We start from the raw sequence: 21,825 nt of genomic DNA, 5'->3' as shown, positions 1-21,825 counted from the left end.
TTTACGTTCATTTGGATCATTATGAAGTATTTGAAAGATGCGGACATGAACAAGGTGCAAAACATGCAATTGTGGTTAAAAAACGGGTACAATAAACCTCATTAAGGCTACTTTTGTATTTCAAAATTGAGGTTCGCCAAGTTTACAAATCACATATATGCTGCTACAAGATTGAAGTCATCACTACAGAAGTTTTATGGCCGTCATCATGAACTCGTGGATCGTTATGGTCTATCCATCTGCACCATGAAAACTAATTTATTCAATGAGTCATAGATTTCCTTCCCTCGTTTGTCTACCCCGGACATTTTACGAGCAACTCAGCGGGTTTTTCTAGAAAAGCAGAGGACGCTTACCCTACCGGTGGACCTGGTCCATGCTCCCAGTTTTTTTTTGGGAGGTCCGAGTTGCTCATTTGCTTTTGTTATTTTGTATGTATGATTTTTATGTTCTTTGTTGTGATTGTTTGTTTTCTAGTCTGGTCCTTTTCCCTTGATTAGAGAAATTGCTTTGCTTTTGTTTGTTTGTTTGTTTTTTTGTTTGTTTGTTGCATAGGGGAAAATTTGTTATTTGGCAAACACAAAAGAATAAGTATTTTGAGACATGTAATAGGTATAGTATCCAGTAGTGTAGAAGTATATGTTTAATAGTTATTTTCAGTATCATAGGCAAATCCTAAAAACAAACAAAACAATCGTTCCAAGTACATACTGTCCAGCTTTGTGTAATGGTGGTAATGTTTGTCAGTTAACGTTCACCATTTAAGATGTTTCTATCTTACAGATGGGTCAAAATACCTAAATTTAGATTTCACTTCTTACTATTATAATCTCGATAAACTTGACACCTGTTTATGTATTTTGTTTAACTCGTGCTCCATATCTGATGCTTCAGTACTTAATACCACAAAAGATTGATTTACCACATCGTTACTTTCACTGTATTTTCCCAACAAATAACCCTTGGGGACATTCCTAAATGACAAATGTTTTAGGAAAGAAACCAAGGACGTGTATCTGTCTAATATTGATAAGCCTATTTATTTGTTTTTTTTTGCGGATGCTAAGTGGTGCTTTCAGTACTTACGCTGAAAGTAAATATGTTGCGGAATTAATATTTAAGATTTGAGACAGGCCGCTAAAAATTGGTTTCCCTAAAATATGAGCAATAATGTTCATGTATTACTATGTATGGCACATTTGGGTTTATTTAACGTCAGATAAAATAATCAGAATTTTTTTTTTCAACTCTTAAGTCATTGCTATTCATTGTCATTGCAAATAAATTATATATAATATATCACAGACATCAAACCCTTTTCTTCAACTGAAATGTTATCATCAATTTTTCTTCCAATTAAAAGTGTGCCTTTAAAATTCATTTTCCTTATATCCGACTTGTGCTTCATTTTTTTTTATTTAAGCAAATTTGTCATCCGACAGATTGATTTACTGTCAAATTGAAGCAATGGACAGCAGTAGATTTCAAATTAAAAATTTCAAATTATTAAACCCAAGGTAAATACTATGATACTTTTAAATAACTTATTTCAAACCATCAAGGTTCTCACCGAAGTGAAAATAATTTTAGTTCCTATACTCGACGTCACATGAATAAGATACTGTTACAATTTGAATAAAAATATTTTCTACACTTTATTGACACCTATCGTCGTTTAAATTGTCTTAAATGACTTGCTCATTCGTTCAGCCAAACGGCTTCTCCCTAAACATTGAATCGTTAATTTCCGGTGAGATTTCAATTCTCGGTCCCATTATTTACATTGTCAAAATTTGGCCATGTTTACAGTGATCGGGTTGCTAGGAGATGTTGTTTACGTTTAAATGGTTTGTCCAAAAACCGATGAACCCAGAATGCATTTCGGCGCTAATTCGGATATTTCGGATTTATTCTACGCGAATATCGTACAACTCCTTATAATTTATTTAATGTATCCTTGATCAAGCACACGATTGTCACCGAAGTTCGACGGGAACTTACGAACGTCGTTTGTAAACAAATCGTACCGTAGAAACCAACATGGCGGATATTAGTATAAAATTTTCCCGTTAGGATTTGTTACGTACGATTTCAGCCTATAAACGACTCGTTGGTGCTATCGCATCATGCATATATGCGAACTATCTTCAGATTGAATAAAAGAGAGACAACTCTAGTGGTTAGTCCCGACAGTTTAAAATATACAGCTTCAAATCGAAAATGTGCTGTATGTGACGTCGAGTATAGTAAAATGTTTACTGTTGTCCCTTTCCCCATTGAGACTGCTAACTAGGTTGTCGGATGTTAGTGGGTTATATCCCTTGGAAAAAAAACTTGCTAAAATGGCTTGCGTTACTGTGGAAAATGACTATTGGAATGACATTTTTTCGTTGTTGTTGGATATTAACAATTAAAAATGCCGAATGAAAAATTACACACTTCTACCTTCCACATGAGAAAAGTTGCCTTTTTGTCAGCTGTTATTCAGATATTGCTATTTAACATTATAGGTATGAATTAATGTTAAAATCATGGTATATCCATCCTCTGCCAGTGACAAAGAAATTTATTGTTTTCGCCCGTACATGAATTCGATTGCTGCGCTTTAGAACCATGCATAAACTAATAAAAAATATTATATTGTTCAAATGTTCTAAATGCTGAACAATTGTATAAGTTTTTTTCTTAAAGTTCAAAAGTTTATAATCAAAAGTACAAGGTTTATCAATACCTGATTTCCATGTACTGCATCTCATCACTAAGTTGATAATTCTATTTACTCTATGCGTTTGTTTTATTTGTAGTCAGTTAACAAATCATTCCTTAATGTATTGGATTTATAAGCCATATTTTTGCAGTGTTACTATTAAAGACAAGGAACATTGTATAAACTATTTAGCTCTTTTTTCGAATCATACAATTAGTTTTGAATGTAAATGTGTTTACTGTATTTGCTTGTGCTTATAGTATTTAATAAATAATTAGATATAATATTTGTATCAGTCTCGTATTGCATAATTCTGAGCGGGTGTACGTGAAAACATGGAGGATGAAAAATACAGTGCGCTTTCTTTTTGTCTTTTCCTGTTTTTGTTCTTTTTTTTTTTTTTTTTTTTTGTTTGTTTGTTTTTGGTTTTTGTTTCGTTTTTGTTTTTGTTTTTGTTTTTTTCAAAAATGATTATAATTTTTCATCATAAGTACAGGGAGGGTCGACATCAAGCTATGAATTTTTGGGGAAAACCAATATTTTCATGAAAAATAATGCTTCAAAAAAGGGGTCTACTTTATGAATTCAAAATAAATATGAAAGTAGTTCGACCTGTTCTGACGTAACAAAGTTCGTGCCCTTTTTCTCTAAAATGGACGTAAAATTTGTGTTTGACATTTCCTTAATAGAAAAACATGGTCAAGAATTATATTGAAACACCTTGTCTATTGTAAACGAAAGTTAAGGTTTACTATAGAAGCCTATGGTTCAAAGAAACAAGATTAAGACCCCTCTTGGTTCCTGGTAAATATCATGATCGCTAAATATACATTGAAGAAAAACTTGTGGAACGAAAATACTACACGGGCGTACATGTTAATCTTAATAGTTTTTGTGATTGCTTATTTAGCATTCAAAGTAAAAGAGCAGCGCTGATTGGATATCGACAGATTAATATCTATATTTAGTAAGAATGATAGACATTTTATGTCGACAACAAACCACAAACATCGATTAATAATGAACAGGAAAATTTAAATGTTCAAATAAGTATAATAACAATAATTCATTCTTTATTATCTGTCAAACTATTGTCGCTGACCTAGAGGCCAACTTATTTGTGATTCTGTGTATAATTTTCTCTCAGTTTTATATTTTTGATATGGTGGCTAAAAAACCACAAAGACGATCATATTCTGCTCGAAGAAATAAAAGCAGTCAATTTATAATTAAACAATGGAAGATGTTATGCGTGTCATTGATAAATATATGTGGTTTATTCACAATATTGATACTTTTAAATTTTTTTTCAGATATGTTTGGGCAGTTAACAAAGCATCTAAATAATAAATATGACAGTTAAAACAACTTAAGATCAAGGTGACATACATATCTATCAATTGTGTAGCTATTATACTAGTAAGTGTTTGCTACGGTGGCATTAAAATCTGCTCCACCCACATTTATGTACATATTTACCAGTTACACATAGTAAGCATTTGAAATAAAATAGGGGCCAGCCTCCCACTATAATTGCAAACATATCGGAAAGCCTACATAAATCATAATGAACTGTGCTGTATTCTGACCTGTGATACCAAAGTTAATCTTTGCACAAACTACATGTTTATTGTTTAAAGAATATTTACTGCAAATGCAAATTCATCTTTACGATGCATGCAATGTGCAAATATGAAATGCTTCTTATTATTTGAACTTTTTCTTAAGTTTTACCATGCTATACATTTCACCCATGCCTTTTGTTTCAAATGTTTCAAAACAACTCTAAAAACTGCAATCACTCTCTTTTATCAGAGCGTATCTAAATATTAAAAGGGTGCTGAATCTATTTAGTTTTTTTTCTTGCATTAAGTTCCTTCCATATTTTGGCGCCTAACTTTTGTTGTTTTGCTCACCAGTGTTGTAATCTGGCCTGAAACGTTTATACTTGTGAAAATGGTTAAATTCCTTAAATAAGAAATACATTAAGAAAATGATTTTTTTCAATTTTGCCCTGATATACTTTCTTTATTGCAAATGATGATAAGGGATATCATTTTTAATTTTCATGTTTCATTTATTGCTGTATAAGGTGATAATTTGGTGCAATCTGGTATTCAACCTTTCATTCGATTTACATTTGTATCTTTCGACTCTTTGGTGCTGTTATAGACTTTGTCATCAGAATCGTTTTGCAAACATTTTATTTCCTTGCAATTCCAATGTTAACCTTAATCAAAAGTGAGTTGTTGATTTATACAGGTCGTAAGATTTTTATATAGTACTCCCTGGAAAATAGGACGACGTTCATCAGACAATTGAAACGTTTAATCAATATGAAGAATAAATAAATATAGCGCAAACTATTAAGAAAAGTATCGCATTCTAACTACAATTCGTATTGTGACATGGACATATATTTAGTGTCAACTGAAAAACGTAATGAAAGTTGTTTTCTTTATTATATATATATATATATATATATATATATATATATATATATATATATATATATATATATATGTAGTATTTGACACCGATTTAATTGACATATTTCACTTGATATACTGGACTACAGGTATAAAGTATAAACATGTAACAAGTGCACGTAAGAATGGTTCTGAAAAGAAAAACAATAACTAAAAATCAAGACAAAGAAAACGGATATAACAATAAGGGACGAAATATGGCTGTCAGTGACTTACCCTCCCCCCTCCTCAATCAAATCCTTTCTCGTATTAACAGTTTGGATATTTGAATGTGTTTCAGAAATATTTGTGTTTTACAACAGTGCTTTAAATTTACTGAATAATTACATTCATGGATATGCATAACAAGTATATGTGTCATCTTTAAACAAAAGGAAGCACACTGTAAAATTATGATTTTATTACTGTCATTTTCTTCATTTCGTCATAAAATCTTAACACGGGAGACAACTATTTGGAACAGTATTATTTATTGAAATCGGGAAACTAAATTACGATCAGCTGGCTTGAGTACAATGTGTCAAAAGACGAGGTTATTTTGAAGGGGTAAAATGAGAATACCGACTGGTCGGAACAAAAAACCCTCAAATATTTATTTCATGCTAATTAAACTCACTCCAATTTGGACATGAATACTTCCACAGAATTTAAGACGATATTTCTGAGTAAGGTATTATGACTACACTTAAAAGACAGGAGGTTATGTGTCTTTTATTGTGAAAGTAATAATAATGAATGTCCTAATTCTAGTGTGCAAAAAGTTTATCGGGACACTCAATATTCTAACTTTTTCTGATTTGTTCATTGAAATTGAAAAAAAAATAATTGAAGATAATCTTTTTTATCCAGTAGAAGTGATTTAATCTTCTTCATTAAATAGGAAAATGTAACTTTATGACTCTCTATCTGAACATTTGCATAATTTTGTATAACGCATAACACAAACATCTTTCTTTAGAAATTTCAACTTTTCAATACTTCGATTTTGTACCTGCAACGTGTCAGTTGTAAACATTTCCACCTTTTTGGGCCAGAAAAAAAATGAAAATTTTATTTCATGGCAATTTCATGTAAATCCTACAATTTACATAAATCCAATTCAATCAGGGAAAGGTTTATAAAATATGAATTTCTTTAAAAGTAAATCCATCATTCAGTACCATCGAAAATGGTAAATTTAAATAAGAACACGAGGCTGTTTCAAATATTAATTGCAATAATTACATGTAGTTCAAGATAAGATAATTATATGACTTTGAAAACAAAACATGATACTAAATGCTTTGGATGTGGTATAAAACCAAACATCGGATCCATAGTCGTTCGTGTTCCAGTTGAAGAAATAAAAAGCCTGCGTGAATGGAATAACGTACATGTAACCTCTATATCATCTGTTACCAGGTGGACGTATAGTACTAGGGTTTTATACATCACTGCTTCGTAATATGGCTTTGCTTATCAGATAATGACGGAATCTTATTGTACTATAAAACAGTAAATATATCTTTGTCAAGTAAATCTGGTATTTTGAATAATCAGTATTTATTTTTGTAATTATCTATTGGGACAAAAACCATCTCAATAATTATCATACAGTTTTGTTATACGACGCATCGATGTACCTGTGTTAGCATGTTTACATTTAATAAAGCACATCATTTATGAGGATTTAATTCATTTAAGAATAGACTTAAATTCAAAATAAAGTAAGTTTTCAAAAAAGCAAAGCAACGGAATAGGTACAGGAGCAAAGTCATTAACATATTTACTGTATAAGACATATATGTATATAAGACATTTCAGACTTATTTAAATCAATACATGCACATTGGTGTGTGTAATCATTAGGATCGTAAGATTAAATATGCAAAATCACGAATGAAAATATGCTAATTATGTCCTTGAAAAAAAACAATGCATTGAATAATACTTTGTCTACCCTACCTATCTACATTTCTCATGTACCCGTGCAGGTCCGGGTGTTAACAGAATAGGCCTGCAGCAGCGCTAAGCTTGTCTTGAAAGTCGACTAAATAGTGCTCAGAACCCTAGCTGGGGGCAAGGTCGCTCTGCCCACAGAGCAACTGGGATGTGTGCCCCACGTGGTGGAATGGGGTACCCCTGGCATGTTACATGCTGGGGTTGTCAGGCTATAATACGGAAAACGTGACCGCAAACCATAGTGGTGCACCGTGTTGGGAAAGATGCCACGTTCCTCGCACGTTAAAGAACCCTACTGTGGTATTCTCCCGGAGTAGGAACCATATGGTTCTGCCATGGGAGGCTAAATTGCCCGACCCTACCCACCTCTCCCTATTTCCAGTGGCAAAATTTGTCGACCCCCCATTGTCCTTGTGTCCCATCCCGTTTTCATTTCATCATCATTTCATGTTCATTTTATCATCACTTTCATGTTCATTGTCTGAATATAGCTGAAATATTGCTGCTCGGACGTTAAACCCCAACAAACAAACAAACAAACCTTTCTCATGAACTATCTCCTAACAATGCTTATCTAAAGTCACTATCGGGGACCACCTGTGAGCTGGTGAAGCATGTAGTTCTTCTCCAATGGAAACCTCAACCGTAAACCCACCAATATACAAAATGTATCTTTATCGTCTTATTGATAATAATGACCATCACAAATGACAATGAAAATGACAACCCAGCTGAATTACTATTTTTACCATTTTTACATTCACAACTTCTGTGAAAAGAAACACAGTGTTGCATTTCTTTTTATTCATGATCGTTTTATGATTTAAATTTGAAATTTCCTTTATACTTAAACTACGTTTATATCACAACGACAGAAACATCTCTAAGATATACATCCGTATAAGGTAACTAGTTAGAGGTCGTGGTCGTGTAAATTAACATATTGCAGAAAACCTTCTTTATTTATTTAACAGTGATCCTGCTATACATCTGTTTTCCGTGTGGCATTCATGCACTATTAAACGCACAATATGCAATACAACACACATAAGTCCAATTTAATGAGCTAAATGAGTAAACCATAAAATATAAAATATCTGAGTTGTATTTTCGTACATCAATTCAATATGTCCATCAACCTCATGTCGATTTAATTATGTTGTTCGGTATGAACCCTTTAAATGTATCATTACCGGAAAGGAAACATCCTGGAAGACAGAGAAATTATTAAAATCTTTTTTGGAAAGCCTTAAATGGCATCCCCCTACTAACGGTGATTGAAATGAATCTTGCAGCACTATGAACGTTTGTTTAAATACATAAGACAAGCTTTGACTCAGAAAAGAAAGTAGCATAAAGATTATCGGAAAAATAGTCAATAAATCTTACCATCGTTTTGTGTCGGAAACAAAGCGACTAATAACATAGTTGTTCACTGACGTAGATACCATACCGACGATCTTCGTAACAACAACAACAACACCAAAGATAAATCGGGTACCTTCCAATTAATAACTTCTGCATAGTGTATGCAAAAATACAACAAAACAGGACAACTTCGTACATCAGCTGTTTTGGTGTGTGCTGACGTCAATCACATGACCATTTAACTGAATACAAAACCTTTACAAAAAAGACGTTCAATACACATTTTATTTCATCTTCTAGCAAATACAAATGTTTCTTAATTGTTAACCTTATTTGAAAACTAGTACACAATTTGTATTACAAAAATGTAATAAAATTATAGTGCAAGATACTTTTGTTCAAGATTTATGTTAGGTATTACGTGTATATCGAACTTCAAGATTTGCATGATTTGATCTACCCTTTATACAACGCTTCCCCATCAACCAATAAAAGATTTGTCATCATATTTGATACAATGGTCTTTTAATAAATCTGGCTGTCAATTTATTATAATGACTTCATGCAGTTTTCAATGATTAAATATAAGATACATGCATTTTATGGTTATATCAAGGACAAATTTAGATATGGTCAATGCTTTGAATTCTTAATTGTCCATGTTTATATTTGATATGGTAAATTTCTTAGCATACAGGTTGTTGAAATCCCAATGGATACTAATTTCGCTTCTTTCATAACCGATGTATATTTCTACTGTTACAAATCACAGCTTATGTTTAATTTGATAATACTTTCAGATATCTTTATGATATTTTGACCATAAATAATCCTTACTCCGAAAATATATTGAACAAATCGAAAGCAAGTAAATCAAGTCTTGAAATGTAAGTACTTGTATCACTTGTTCTTGCTTAAGATATTACAATATTAAGAAAATATGGCAGTCTGTACTCTTAGATTCATAACAAATGAGTTGATTTTAATTATCCTACTGTTAATTTTTATTTATAGATGCTGATTTATTTGAAGCACCCTGTTACAATAAACATATTTCTGGACCGATCCGTTTTGTTAGAACATGCAAAAAAAAAGTTTCTAATGAACATATTTTTTTTACAGGAAAACCTTTGTGTCAGGAGAATTGACATTATAAACTTCTAAACAGTAACAAAACTTTGACAAAAATATAATAGAGCTTGCAGGTTCTTAATTAAAAATGGTATTGTTCATCCACATTTTAAAGGAAATATAGTTTTTCAAAGACGAACAAAACTCAGTAGATTTAGTTGGTCTTACTCAATTAATTTCTGAGGAATTTCAAATTTGTGTGTGTTCTTCTAACATTGTATTCGCAAAAAGATATATTCCAACCTATATATCTATAAACGCATTCCTATTTTAAAATAGGTCATTTTCGGTTATTGCATAATGTAAATCCCACCTTTTTAGCACTTTTTTTACAACTTTAAATAGAGTCGTTTCGAATTGTAAAGACGGATTATTCTGATACAGGTACACATTACACGTGTATATATTAAAGATATATCTTTTATTGTATTGTTCATGATTACGACCATAAAACTTCTGTAGTGATGACTCCAATCTTGTAGCAACATAACCCTGTTCCAGAAGCCTATTTGTTAGACTTCTAGCGCGATACAAAAAGTCTGCGTAGTTTCGGCAAGCTCTGGCATAACGCATGAGTTGTGATATGATCACTCCATACGCAGGAGCCGAAGGGATTTTGCCACAGATGAAAGGAAAATTGACAGTTTTGAACTAAATCTAAGTCATTGCGAACATTTTATTTTTTGACATTTCATATCGTCTGTATTGTTTAAATTGAGGTATATATCGTGAAAGGAATTGGATGTGTTCGTTGTTTCAGATCATTTTGAGAAAGTAATCAAGGGAAACAAGGTTATAGTGGTAATCAAAAGAACGCAATCCAGACATGGAAAGCAGACATACATAACAAAGAACATGAACGAGCTTACGACCTTACAAAACTAGTTACTGTGGTTTCGTTTATTTAGTGCCACTTTTCATATGCATGGGTAGAGAAAAAAATGACATATCGTTGAGCATCTTCATGCGTTCTTGGTGGACAAGTAAATTTTGAATAAAGCATCGATTTCCTTGCAAATCTTGTAAAATCATGACCACATCTACGCCATTTTTGGCTGAATATAAAATACCAAACATTTTGTAAGCATTTTCTAATATTCCGATACGATTTCCAAACACTGACAATTAAAACCATAGAAATTTTAATAATGAATTGAAGTTACGTATGTGAAACAACCATAGGAAAATTTTGACTCCGGGTTTTATTTTCCACATTACGAGTAAATGTTCTAAAAATTCTTTGCAATGAAAATAAATCAGATGCCATTGCTAGATCTTAATTCAGCGTGCGCGGTAAAACACCGACATCGTTAGTAGAGAGATAAAACTGATCGTCATTCATACGAAACACTGTAATAACAAGTGTATGATAGCCTCAACGGTAATACATGCTAATGTACAATTTACTGGTATTGAACAATTAAGGGAAAGGGAGAATATCGACTGACCTACATGGTTTCTTGCTTAATGACACGTGTAGAATGCCGAAATTTTTCTTTCAAAGTTAAGATATCCGTTCCTTGAAGTCTTGTTTCCATGGTTTGACACTGCCAACAGACAGGAGAATTTTATCTTTGATTTGTGTTTGTGTTGTTGCTTCAATTTTTAATCTGATTTAGAATAGTTATCATCGTTCTATTACCGAAATATTTTTTTTACTATTGTTGTCGAAGCATATTGTATCTTAACACATAATTGTTTTCATTTGTTGAAGACCACAATGGTGGTATGATATCTGACAATATATCTATTTCAGATTTAGGTTTAAGGCTGTTGCATATGATTTCACTATATCTATTGCCAGTTTTAATTATACAGATTTAGTTTCTACATGTATTCTTTTCTTTCTTTTCAGTCTTTTAAATAAAATATCAACATGTAATTACATAATTACATTTTGTATCCAAATTCATTTATATTTGAACTTGAAAAAAAAAAAAAACGTTCCAATATATTTGTATACACTATATATTAAATCCTTGACACAGCTCGAACATTGAATGGTTTAGGATTTTGTACGAAACCAAACAAAGGGTCCACTGATGGAATAGGCTCGTTGTCCGGTGGGCGGAATGTAAAGCGTTGTACAAGTGACGTTATGTATAGAAAAATCTCCATTTTAGCCAAGGATTCACCCATGCAAACTCTTCTTCCTGGAACATGATTACACGCATGACATAAAACGAATAATTGAACGATTAACATCAAGGGGCAACATAAAAATCATTCAAAAGCATTCGAAAGCACGCACACAAGAAAACCAAATATTATACAATACAATCTTTACAAAACAAAACACAACAAAACAACATATAACAAACAAAAACTAACAATGAAAAAATCACAATCAAACAAATGAATAATCCAGTCCTTACAATTCAACCTTTTCAGTATTAATGTTCCCTTTCATCTCTAATTAACGCTGTTTTCAAAGACCATTGAACTTAACATTTCAGTCTTATTTAATTCAGCTATTTAAAAGAAATAAATATTATTTCTCCTCAACTCATTTTATTCATGCCTTAACGAAAACAGAAAGCCCACAATTGTCTATTTATATATGGTGTATATATCACATTGTAAACGCTCAAGATAATTTGAGAGTATGTTATCTGTCCTACTAGCTAACTACATGCTTAAAGACATTTGTACTAAATGTAAATGTTAATTTAAAACATTAATCCATGGAATAATACTGAATACATGTAACAATAATCCAATATACATAGATTTACATGTATCCCTTTACTGCATTTTTTGCAATTATATGGTTTCGATTTTAAGTCACGCATTTGACCTTACCTAAAGAAAAAGTAAGTATGTTGTTGCTATCAGTAACATTGAATTGGCCATCTTTTCCAAGGAAACGATCTGGTTTGAAGGAGTTACTGTCTGGAAAGGTTTCTTCGTCAAAGGCGACAGACTCCAGACATGGTAATAAAAGACAGCCTTTTGGAATGGCAAAACCATTATGTTCTATATCATCGGTTACTAAATGATGCATTGCTATTGGACCAATATTACAGAATCGTAGAGTTTCATACATAACGGCTTGGCAGTATGGCAAATCGGACTTATCAGATAAAGCCGGTGGACGTCCGTTTCCGACGGATTTGGCTATTTCTGCTTGCATTTTGTCCTGAACATCAGGATAATTGAGCATGTATAAAATAAACCATTTGATAACTATAGCGGTACTGTCCGTTCCAGCTATAAATATATCACTGATGATGCTTAGCAGTTGGTCCTCTGCAAGTAAAATATTTTGTTCAGTAACATTTACATGTTCTAATTAAAAGTGTTTTAAATAATATCTAATCGAACGATCTATTTGAGCTGAAAGGAAAGAGTTCAACTATTTTTTTTTTCTCTAAACGTTGTTTTGAAAACTCCAACACTGTACATGATAAATACCCATCCCACAGTTACAGGTAGAAAGTCTGTTTAATGATTAATACATAAATACGTATATCAGATTTCATTTTGCCCACATATTGAAATATGGACCAACATAAATTAATAACATGACCCTAAATTCATACTTGCAAACTGGTCACTGTTCCTTACTTGTGCCATTTCATGAAGATAAATATCAATAAAATTATCAAGATTTTTCTCGTCGAATGTATCCTTGTGTTCCTGGATAATGCTCTTCCAGTATGCAAATATATCCTCAAACATATGTAGCAGTTTGTCAACTCCGAATGGATCAAATGGCAATCTAGCTAACCATGGCATATAGTTTACAGGACCTATTACGGTAGGATTACTTGAAATATTCTTTATGATATTGGCAAAATATCCAACTCTGTTGTCAGTGTATTCAAATCTTTTCCCAGTCAAAATACTCATGAGTGCATTGATAACACTCGTATACAAGATGTCATTCAATTGGAAAGGGCATCCTGCTTTGCCATCTACATACTTCAAAAATTCAGTAACTTCTTCCATAATATTTGCCTCAAAACTCCGCTTACCAAACCCAAAACCACGTAACTTAGTCATTGCAAATGTCCTGTTGTGTTTCCAGGTGGAGCCACTTGCACTCATTATGCCTACAACAAACAGCAAAAAACTGTGCGTTCTAAAGTTGCAACATATAATACATATTTTCAAATTTGAATTTTTAAACTTAAAATATATAATTATACAAATATATGTAATACTCTTTCCATGCAACATTGTTTTATAGTTACATATATATATGTTTGTATACATAAGTGTATATCGTTCAAGTTTTTAACACAGTTCCAATTCCAGAAAATAATTTCTGACTTTTATATGGTAAGAGATTCATGAAAGTGACTCATTTGTTCTGGTTTTGATCATAGGAGTATGGTGAAATGGAAAACAGTCTCAAAATCGTTCGTAAAATCCATCGTAATAAATCATGAAACATGAGAAGTTTATACTTTTTGCAGCACATCACTTTCACCAATGGTTTGGAATGAAGTTTCATTCCTACCGTAAAACATCGTTTAATTGTACATATTGTTGATTTATTCTTAAGTGCTGGACTTTAGAAATGTTAGTACATAGTTTATCATAAGTTGATAGTTTCGTCTTAGCAGTGTTTGGGAATGCAGTGCAAATGAGTTCAAAGTTACAATAAAATGAAACGGGTGACGTGCGTTATCTCCTTTTGATAATACATTTCTAATAATTCCTGAATATTAAAAAAGAAATAAATACAATTTCTGCATTTTTATAACATTTTGGACAAGATCTCGTGAAAGACTTGTATGTCCTTTCCAACCCTGATTCACCCTCTCTCTAATTTTTTTTCTACAGAAAATAACCACATGGCATGCATGAAAGCAGTCTAAAGTATGTTTTTTATTATGCATTTCAATATATGAAATAATTAATTTGTGTCGCATTTTGTTCTTTCACGCAAAATAGAAACTACATTTAGATTTTCGAAAAAAAGAAGAAAAATATAGGTATAACCTGGAGTTATCGTCAAGATTGTAATTTGTACTGTCATATTATGCCATATTATGTTATAAGATAAATCATGCTTATTTTACGCCTTACGTTTGCTTATTATGAGTTTCAGTCTGTTATTTTTATTCCAAATGTATCCGGTGAGAAAAAGTGATAGAAACTTGGCTTTTCTCATTCAGATACAATAGTTACTCAATGTAACAGAAATGGAAACTGTGATTTAATAAATAAATCTTTTACGGTGTTCTTTCGCTTGACCATGACATTTTTCTTTAAGATTCATGTAACATCATTATAACGGTGTCTCAAACAAGAGAATAGAGCAAACAAATAATGCATGTTCTGATAATGTAATCGCAGCACAATGGACGTCAATGAATTCTAACTTCTTACTATATCATTCGATTTAATTTCTTTAATCTCGATTAGTTGTGATTTCAGTAGAAAATATCAGATATAATGAAATTTGAGAAAAGGCTTATTTAACCTATCCAATGAAAAAGGCTATTTGGGAGAATGCCTGACAACAATAGTTTGATTCTAATCATGTTTTTTAATGCTCGAGCTTGCGAATATGTAGAAGTTAAGGTACAAATTCAAACTTATTAACATTCTATACAAGGGATAATTACGTGACTTCCAAACATATTTACTTTTTTCGAATATTTAACACCGGACACTGAAGATTAAGTCTATTATAACGCATGCCTCTTCAATTTATATTTTGCGTCTTGATGTATGCACAGACATAAACACCAAATAGAAATTCTACCTGGATACTTATTAGATGAAAAGCGATCATAAAATTCCTTTTACCCTTAAAGTGGTGAATTTGGCATTTTTTTTTATCTAACATTATATTGAGAAAAACTAACAAACAACCAAGCACTAAATAGAAGATTACGATTTTTCTCGTCGTTCTTTGAAAAACCAATTGGTGCCCTTGGCCTGACATTTTCATTCTGGTGGGTTTGTTGCTTCTTTGACATATACATCATACTTATTATCGTGATATTTCTCTAACACAACTGTATTATTGACCAGATTTCGATAATACACTTTTTCCTCATGTTATTCCACATATTTCCTCCAAAACCACCGTTAATCATGAAACAAAAGTGTAATTTATTGTTTTTCACTTACTCAACAAATGCTAAATACTCATACATTTATTTATTTTGGGATCAAAATAAGTTTATTCCTTTTTTTTATTTAATTGAAAAGAAATTGTTTTTCATAAAATAATGAAATTAATTAAAAATTACTAAGTATTGTAATTCTTTTCGTAGATGCCATGAAAGCACGTACCCTTATCATTTGGTATTTTTTTTTTAAATTGAAACATTTTTTTTTGACTTATTTGTACATACCTTTTCTTTTTAGCAATATTGTGACAACAGAATCAGGTCTGTCAGACGTATAGTCTCCCTTTTTCACAAATAGTTCCTTCAAGTTTTTTCGTCCATTTACAACGACAACCCAGTCTTTACCTAAAGAAAGACTGAAAATATCCCCGTATTGCTTGCGAAGTTTCCGAATAACTTGCAAAAAATTGCCCTCTTCAGCTAAGTTGTGGAGGTTTCCGATTACTGGAAAAGGAGTTGGTCCTGGTGGAAAATTTGCTGGCTTTCTGCTTCGTATCCATAGAAATGTTAATATAATTGCAATAAATGAACAAACTATCACGAACATAGTTGTGTTTAAATAACCAAATATAAGGGTATTGTCAAATTATTATTGTACTCAAAACGGTATATATATCTCAAGCCTCGAGTTACTGCTCTACACAGTAGAATTAACTACGTTTCTAAATGTACACTAGTTGCGAAAACGCTTGATGGTTGCGTTAACAATTTTAATCTCTATCAAAGTATTCCATGTATCACTTCTTATTGAGCAAGCAAAATTCATTAGCAAGATATTTATTATATATCACTTTGGCTCCGCCTACATTTCTTCCTTTGCATGAACTACCTGTTAATCGTAATATTGTTGTCGTTAGTAAAGTTATTTTCTTCTACATTTTGATATAGAATTATAATACTTGACAATTACAATTCTGTCAAACAGCCTTTCAGACTTTAATTAGATATAATTATTTTGTAAATTCAAAAAAAATACGATAAGTTGATCTTAGTATCCACAGAAGAGATAATCTTAGTCATCAAAGGATATTGAGCAAAAGTTTCTCACTGCGTGGAAACAACCAAAAACCTTCAAGCACACATCTACATATGAATTATAAGTTAGGTAAAGGAAAAGACCACCTTTGCATTAAATTGGGCTCTTATGATAAATCATACGCACGTAAACAAAAGTAAATAATCTTTAATGCAAAATGCGCTTTTATAAAATGCTCAAGGCTATGCAAAGTTTGAAATCCTTGAAATATAAGTGGATAGCCATCTTGCAGAACTCTCCTATCTAAAGGAAGATCGTAGCCAGATTTTATTGATTTTTACCCATGGCTTCCGATTGGCTTGTGACGTCACTAAGTTGCTTTGGTACTGATACAAGTACTGCAAATATTATGTAAACAAAGAATATTCCGTAAATATGTCTACGATAATGTTTATCTTATCACCAAAACACGATGACTTGTCAAGTTTACGATTGCACGAATGATAAAAGAGAAATATTTTAAAAGGTTTTTTTTACCAGCAACACAAACATTCTTCGGAAGTAGCCATACAATTTTCCTTAGACAATTAGGGTATACTAGTCATCTGGCTGCAAATCCCGTTGTTCGTCAATGATGTCTGACATTTGCTTATACATGTTGTGCCTCAATCTCTTTTTCTATTTATTTTGGGTTGACATTATAGGGGAAAAGTCCTAAATTTGCGATTTCTTCGGACATCGTAATCAATTACCTATTTACTTTCACTTTACAAACCGACTTCGTGACGTCACAGTTCAAACGGTCATGGTGGCGCTCATAGGCGCGGGAAATTCAAATTTCCTAATTATAAATCTCGATTTATAAATTAAGAAAAGGAAATTAATTTGTTTCAATTTAATTTTGATGAATATTTAACATATTAATTTCGATATTTATGACTTGCACAATAACATGGTTTTCTCCTTTAAAGAAAGTTTACATTGTACATGAATGCTGCCGTAGAACTTATGATAACTTTTCAGAGCAAAGCGTTAGAAATAAAAGAAAAAACGCTTTTTAATTGTGAAAATGATACAAACAATTACACATGAATAAAAATATTGGAAGAGACGCATGCTTTGGTTTTTTTGCTGATTTGTTCGTTTTATTTGAAGATGAATATTCTACGACAATAGACATTTCCAGTGGAAATGATGTCAATCTATCCTCATTAACTAGGGAAAAAGCTACTTAAAGGGGTAAATTCACTAATACTAGTTTCAGGCCTCTTATATGTATTTTGCAGAATTTCCAACTTAGCATTTGAAAGGATGAGGGCTCTGTGGCCTCAACTAGAAGAAATAAAATTAACTCCCTTTAGTAAACCCATAACTGTTCCGTTCTTGAAATTAAAAATATCTAATTCATGTTCGTTTATAACAAAATCAAAAAAGAAAATGTATTTTCCTTTACGAAAGAAATAAACAAAATTAAATGCGTAATCGATCAGTATATGTTGAATAAATATGCTAAACTATTTGACGGATCGATAACCGATGACCAGTTACCAATCTAACGGACGACGACTGGTCGGAAACTGATCGCTGACCGATGATAGATCGAAATTAAAGTTGCCTGGATCGGTTCAGGTACTGTATCAATAAAAAAGATTAATCATGAGTTATTATTTATCACAGTGATATTACGTTTATGTCCATTTTCTGCATAACCAAAACGCTAAAGTTATGTCTGTCATTGGTAAAAGCGCCAAAATGAAGGTAGTCTAGAAAAGTTCAAGAAGTCAACGAATAAATTGTCATCTTCTGTTTATTTACATTTTGAAACAATATTGCAGCAAATGTTAATTTAAAGCATCAAAGCCTCTTTGGAGTTTTGATCTCAAGTCTTCTAAATCTTCTAAAACAGATGTCATAGCCACTATACTGAAAGCTGTTATAATATGACATATTCTGTATTACACATGTCTATATTTGTCCATATATAATCAACATCATTCAAAATCAGACCATGATCAGGGCAAACAATTTAAAATGATAATTGAACTTACATTGTAAAGGCATTACAATCTGTTATCCAGTAAATATCCAACATGTTGAAAAACACATGTAGAGTTCCCAGGTAAACAGTGTTAGATGCACGAAGATATGTTTCGGAAATATATATAAATATGTTACTCATTAACTTTTCAATGTTTTGATATGTGAAACCCCCATATTGAGGGAAATCAAAACATGAAATAGAAGGTATACAATAGGAACATGTAATGATGATTCTGTAAAAAAAATCATCCAATTCCATTCAGTGGTGTAGGAGACGTAACGGATAAGAGATGGGTTTCTCCATGTCCCCACATTCAAAATGACAAAGTCTATATGTTGATATCTCTCCCTCCCCCAAACTGAATTGGATCAATATCTAAACTAGAAGGTGCACAATGGAAACAGTGGCTTAGAAGAGTGACGGGTAAGAGTTTGGTGTCCCATGTCCCCATTTCCTCAAATGATTATGTCAATATTTTGCTATGCGAAACTCCCTAAGTTCATTTAGATCAGAATTTAATACAGGAGGGGTGCACAATGGGAACAGGTTAAACAGATTCTGTGAAAGTTTCATTCACTTCCATTCAACGGCTTTGGAAGAGTAACTGGTAGGAGATTGGATGCCCCATGTATTCATATGGCTTAGTCCATGTATTGTTATGTCAAACCCCCAAATTGATTGGGATCAAAATCTAAAATAGGGGTTGCACAATGTCTGAACCTAAAAAAATAGAATAGAATGGAAAGGTATTTTTTTATTTCTCTTAATAGGACATTATTGTAAATTAACAAATGCAAAACTAGCACAACGAATAGGAACCTGCAAACTAATTACCATGCTGTTTTTTGTGTTATATCAACGATCGAAGTTGTTTCAACTTCGATTGTTAGATTGTCAGTTCGTTAAGGTATAAAATGTGCTTCCATTTGTGGCAAGATCCCTTTGGCACCTGCCTATGGAATTTTCACATCGCAACTTTGACGTCATGCCAGACCTTACCATAATAACACAGTTTTTGTCGTATCGTGCCTTACTTCGTCTGGCATGTAGTTATGTTGCTACAAAAACTAAAGTCGTCACTACAGGTGTTTTAGGCTCGTCATCATGAATTCGTGTATCGTTACGGTGTATCCATCTGCACCATGAAAACATATTTGTTCAACATGTCATAGTTTTCTTTTCATCTATCCTTGACTTGACATTTTATTTGGAACTCGACCCGCTGTCTTTCTAGATAAGCGGAGAACACTTACACTACCGATGCACCTGGTCCATGCTCCAAATTTTAAGTGGATTATTCATTTGCTTTTGATTTCTGTGTGTTAGTTTGATTATGTAATATTCTTTGTTGTGCGTCTGTTTTCCATGTCTGTTTTTTGTTCCCAAATTATGTTCTTTGTTGTGTGACTGTTTTCCATGTCTGGTCTTTGTTCCTAGATTATGTTCTTTGTTGTGTGACTGTTTTCCATGTCTGGTCTTTGTTCCTAGATTATGTTCTTTTGATTTCCGCTAGAAATTTGGTTCCCTTGATTACTTTCTCTAATAAGTTTTATTTGTTCTTATAATTTTATTTCAATTCCTGTACTTCATTGTTACGGTTATCACGTATTCGATGCGGTTACTCGTAAGAATAAAAATAGATTGTGCATCAAGGACTTGCAGTTGACATTCTCTTTTTACAAAGATTGGCTGGCTTTGCAAAACAAAGATAAATTCTAAAAACAAATATGATTCAAATTTACGATTTCGACTTTAATACAAAATTATTGAATATGCCACATTCAATAAGTTGTGTTTCCTTACATCGTTATATTGGTTACTAATATTCAATACTAGTAAAAAATTTGTTCCTAAATGTAAAGACTATCCACTTTCTGGAGACCCTTTAAATCAGTTAAATATGCCTTCGATGAACGAATCTGTCTGTACATAAGTGGTTTATTTGTCAGATTTCTCTGTAATAATAAAATAGTAATCAAAGGAACCAAGGTTATAGCAGTAATCAAAAGAATGTAATCCTGTAATCCAGGGACACCAGACAGGGAAAACAGAAATACACAACAAAAACATAAAGTAATTAAAATCATACATACAAAGTAACAAAAGCAACTCGAACGTTTAGGTTCACGTATATTTAAATGGAAAGATTACCTTATCCTGAGGTAAAATTATCATCAGATAATCACCAAAACTATTGAAGTAATTGGACATGACTTCTAGATATTCACAGCATGATATAATCTTAACGTGCATTCGTTGAATAACCATATATATTATGCCTGGATTATCAAATAACCGCCAAGGTTGAGGAATAATATTGCAGCTCTCTATCATTATTTCTTAAGGGGAATATTTGTTTCTAATGAGACTTTGTTTGGATCAAATATTCCTCTGCAAATAATTTCAAAACTCGAATAACTCCATTAATGTATAATAGTTTGAAACAAGATATATTAATACCTTATACATAATTAAGTCAGGAGTCTTTCAAACGTCCTAGCGTAAAAAGTTTTAAATGCAGTCCACATAAAATTCAGACACTGCCAATGGTAAGTGACTCATGGTGTAGAAAAACCAACCAAACAAACAATTCTTGTTCAATCTATATGTGCTGCCGTTACTAAAATAGAACCTTGGGGTCATACAGAACTTTTGGCATATATCTCCAAAACCGTTTGGTTTAGACATTTTCTGATTGCACGAATTTGTTCAGCATGATAAATGATGAAATCTACAATGTGTCAGTCGTCGAATTGTCGTGTACATCTGTTAAGTCATGTTGGAGTTTTCTTTTCTCTTATTTCACGTATTTTGTTCTTCTTAATGTTATTTCTTTAAGTACCCGTCTCTTCCGACTCTAGCTTGCAAATAGGAACCAAATTTGATTTGGATGTTTGTTGTTCATGATGTTTTGCATACATCTAATGTTGAGATTTATGATCTGTTAAAATATATGGCCACCGAATTAACCGAATAAGTAAAAAATTTCAGATTTAACGCAATGTTAACGAATGTTAAGATCTGATGTGACATATTCAGTCGAGTTTTAACTTATATATATCTTATGACCAAAATAAAAC

At 32.1% G+C, this 21,825-nt stretch overlaps 2 protein-coding genes across 2 annotated transcripts; both read right to left on the bottom strand.

Moving 5' to 3' along the window:
* Positions 1-11,441: 11,441 nt before the first annotated feature.
* On the bottom strand, positions 11,442-12,885 carry LOC148605070 (cytochrome P450 2K1-like). The gene is made up of 2 exons (XM_088549271.1): positions 12,439-12,885; positions 11,442-11,789 (listed from the first exon to the last, which is right to left on the bottom strand). Exons 1-2 carry the CDS (start codon positions 12,797-12,799, stop codon positions 11,608-11,610), a joined length of 543 nt encoding a protein of 180 aa, XP_088405397.1. The 5' UTR covers positions 12,800-12,885; the 3' UTR covers positions 11,442-11,607.
* A 267-nt stretch (positions 12,886-13,152) lies between these two features.
* Positions 13,153-13,686, bottom strand: LOC148605069 (cytochrome P450 2U1-like). Its single transcript, XM_088547541.1, has one exon. The coding sequence runs from the start codon at positions 13,684-13,686 to the stop codon at positions 13,153-13,155; it is 534 nt and encodes a 177-aa protein (XP_088403667.1).
* Between the last annotated feature and the right edge of the window lie 8,139 nt (positions 13,687-21,825).

The sequence above is a fragment of the Perna viridis genome, chromosome 10, assembly GCF_037379345.1.
Source record: "Perna viridis isolate PV_CMFRI_1.1 ecotype Kerala chromosome 10, ASM3737934v1, whole genome shotgun sequence".
NCBI lineage: Eukaryota > Metazoa > Mollusca > Bivalvia > Mytilida > Mytilidae > Perna > Perna viridis.
This window is presented reverse-complemented; position numbering and strand designations above follow the sequence as displayed.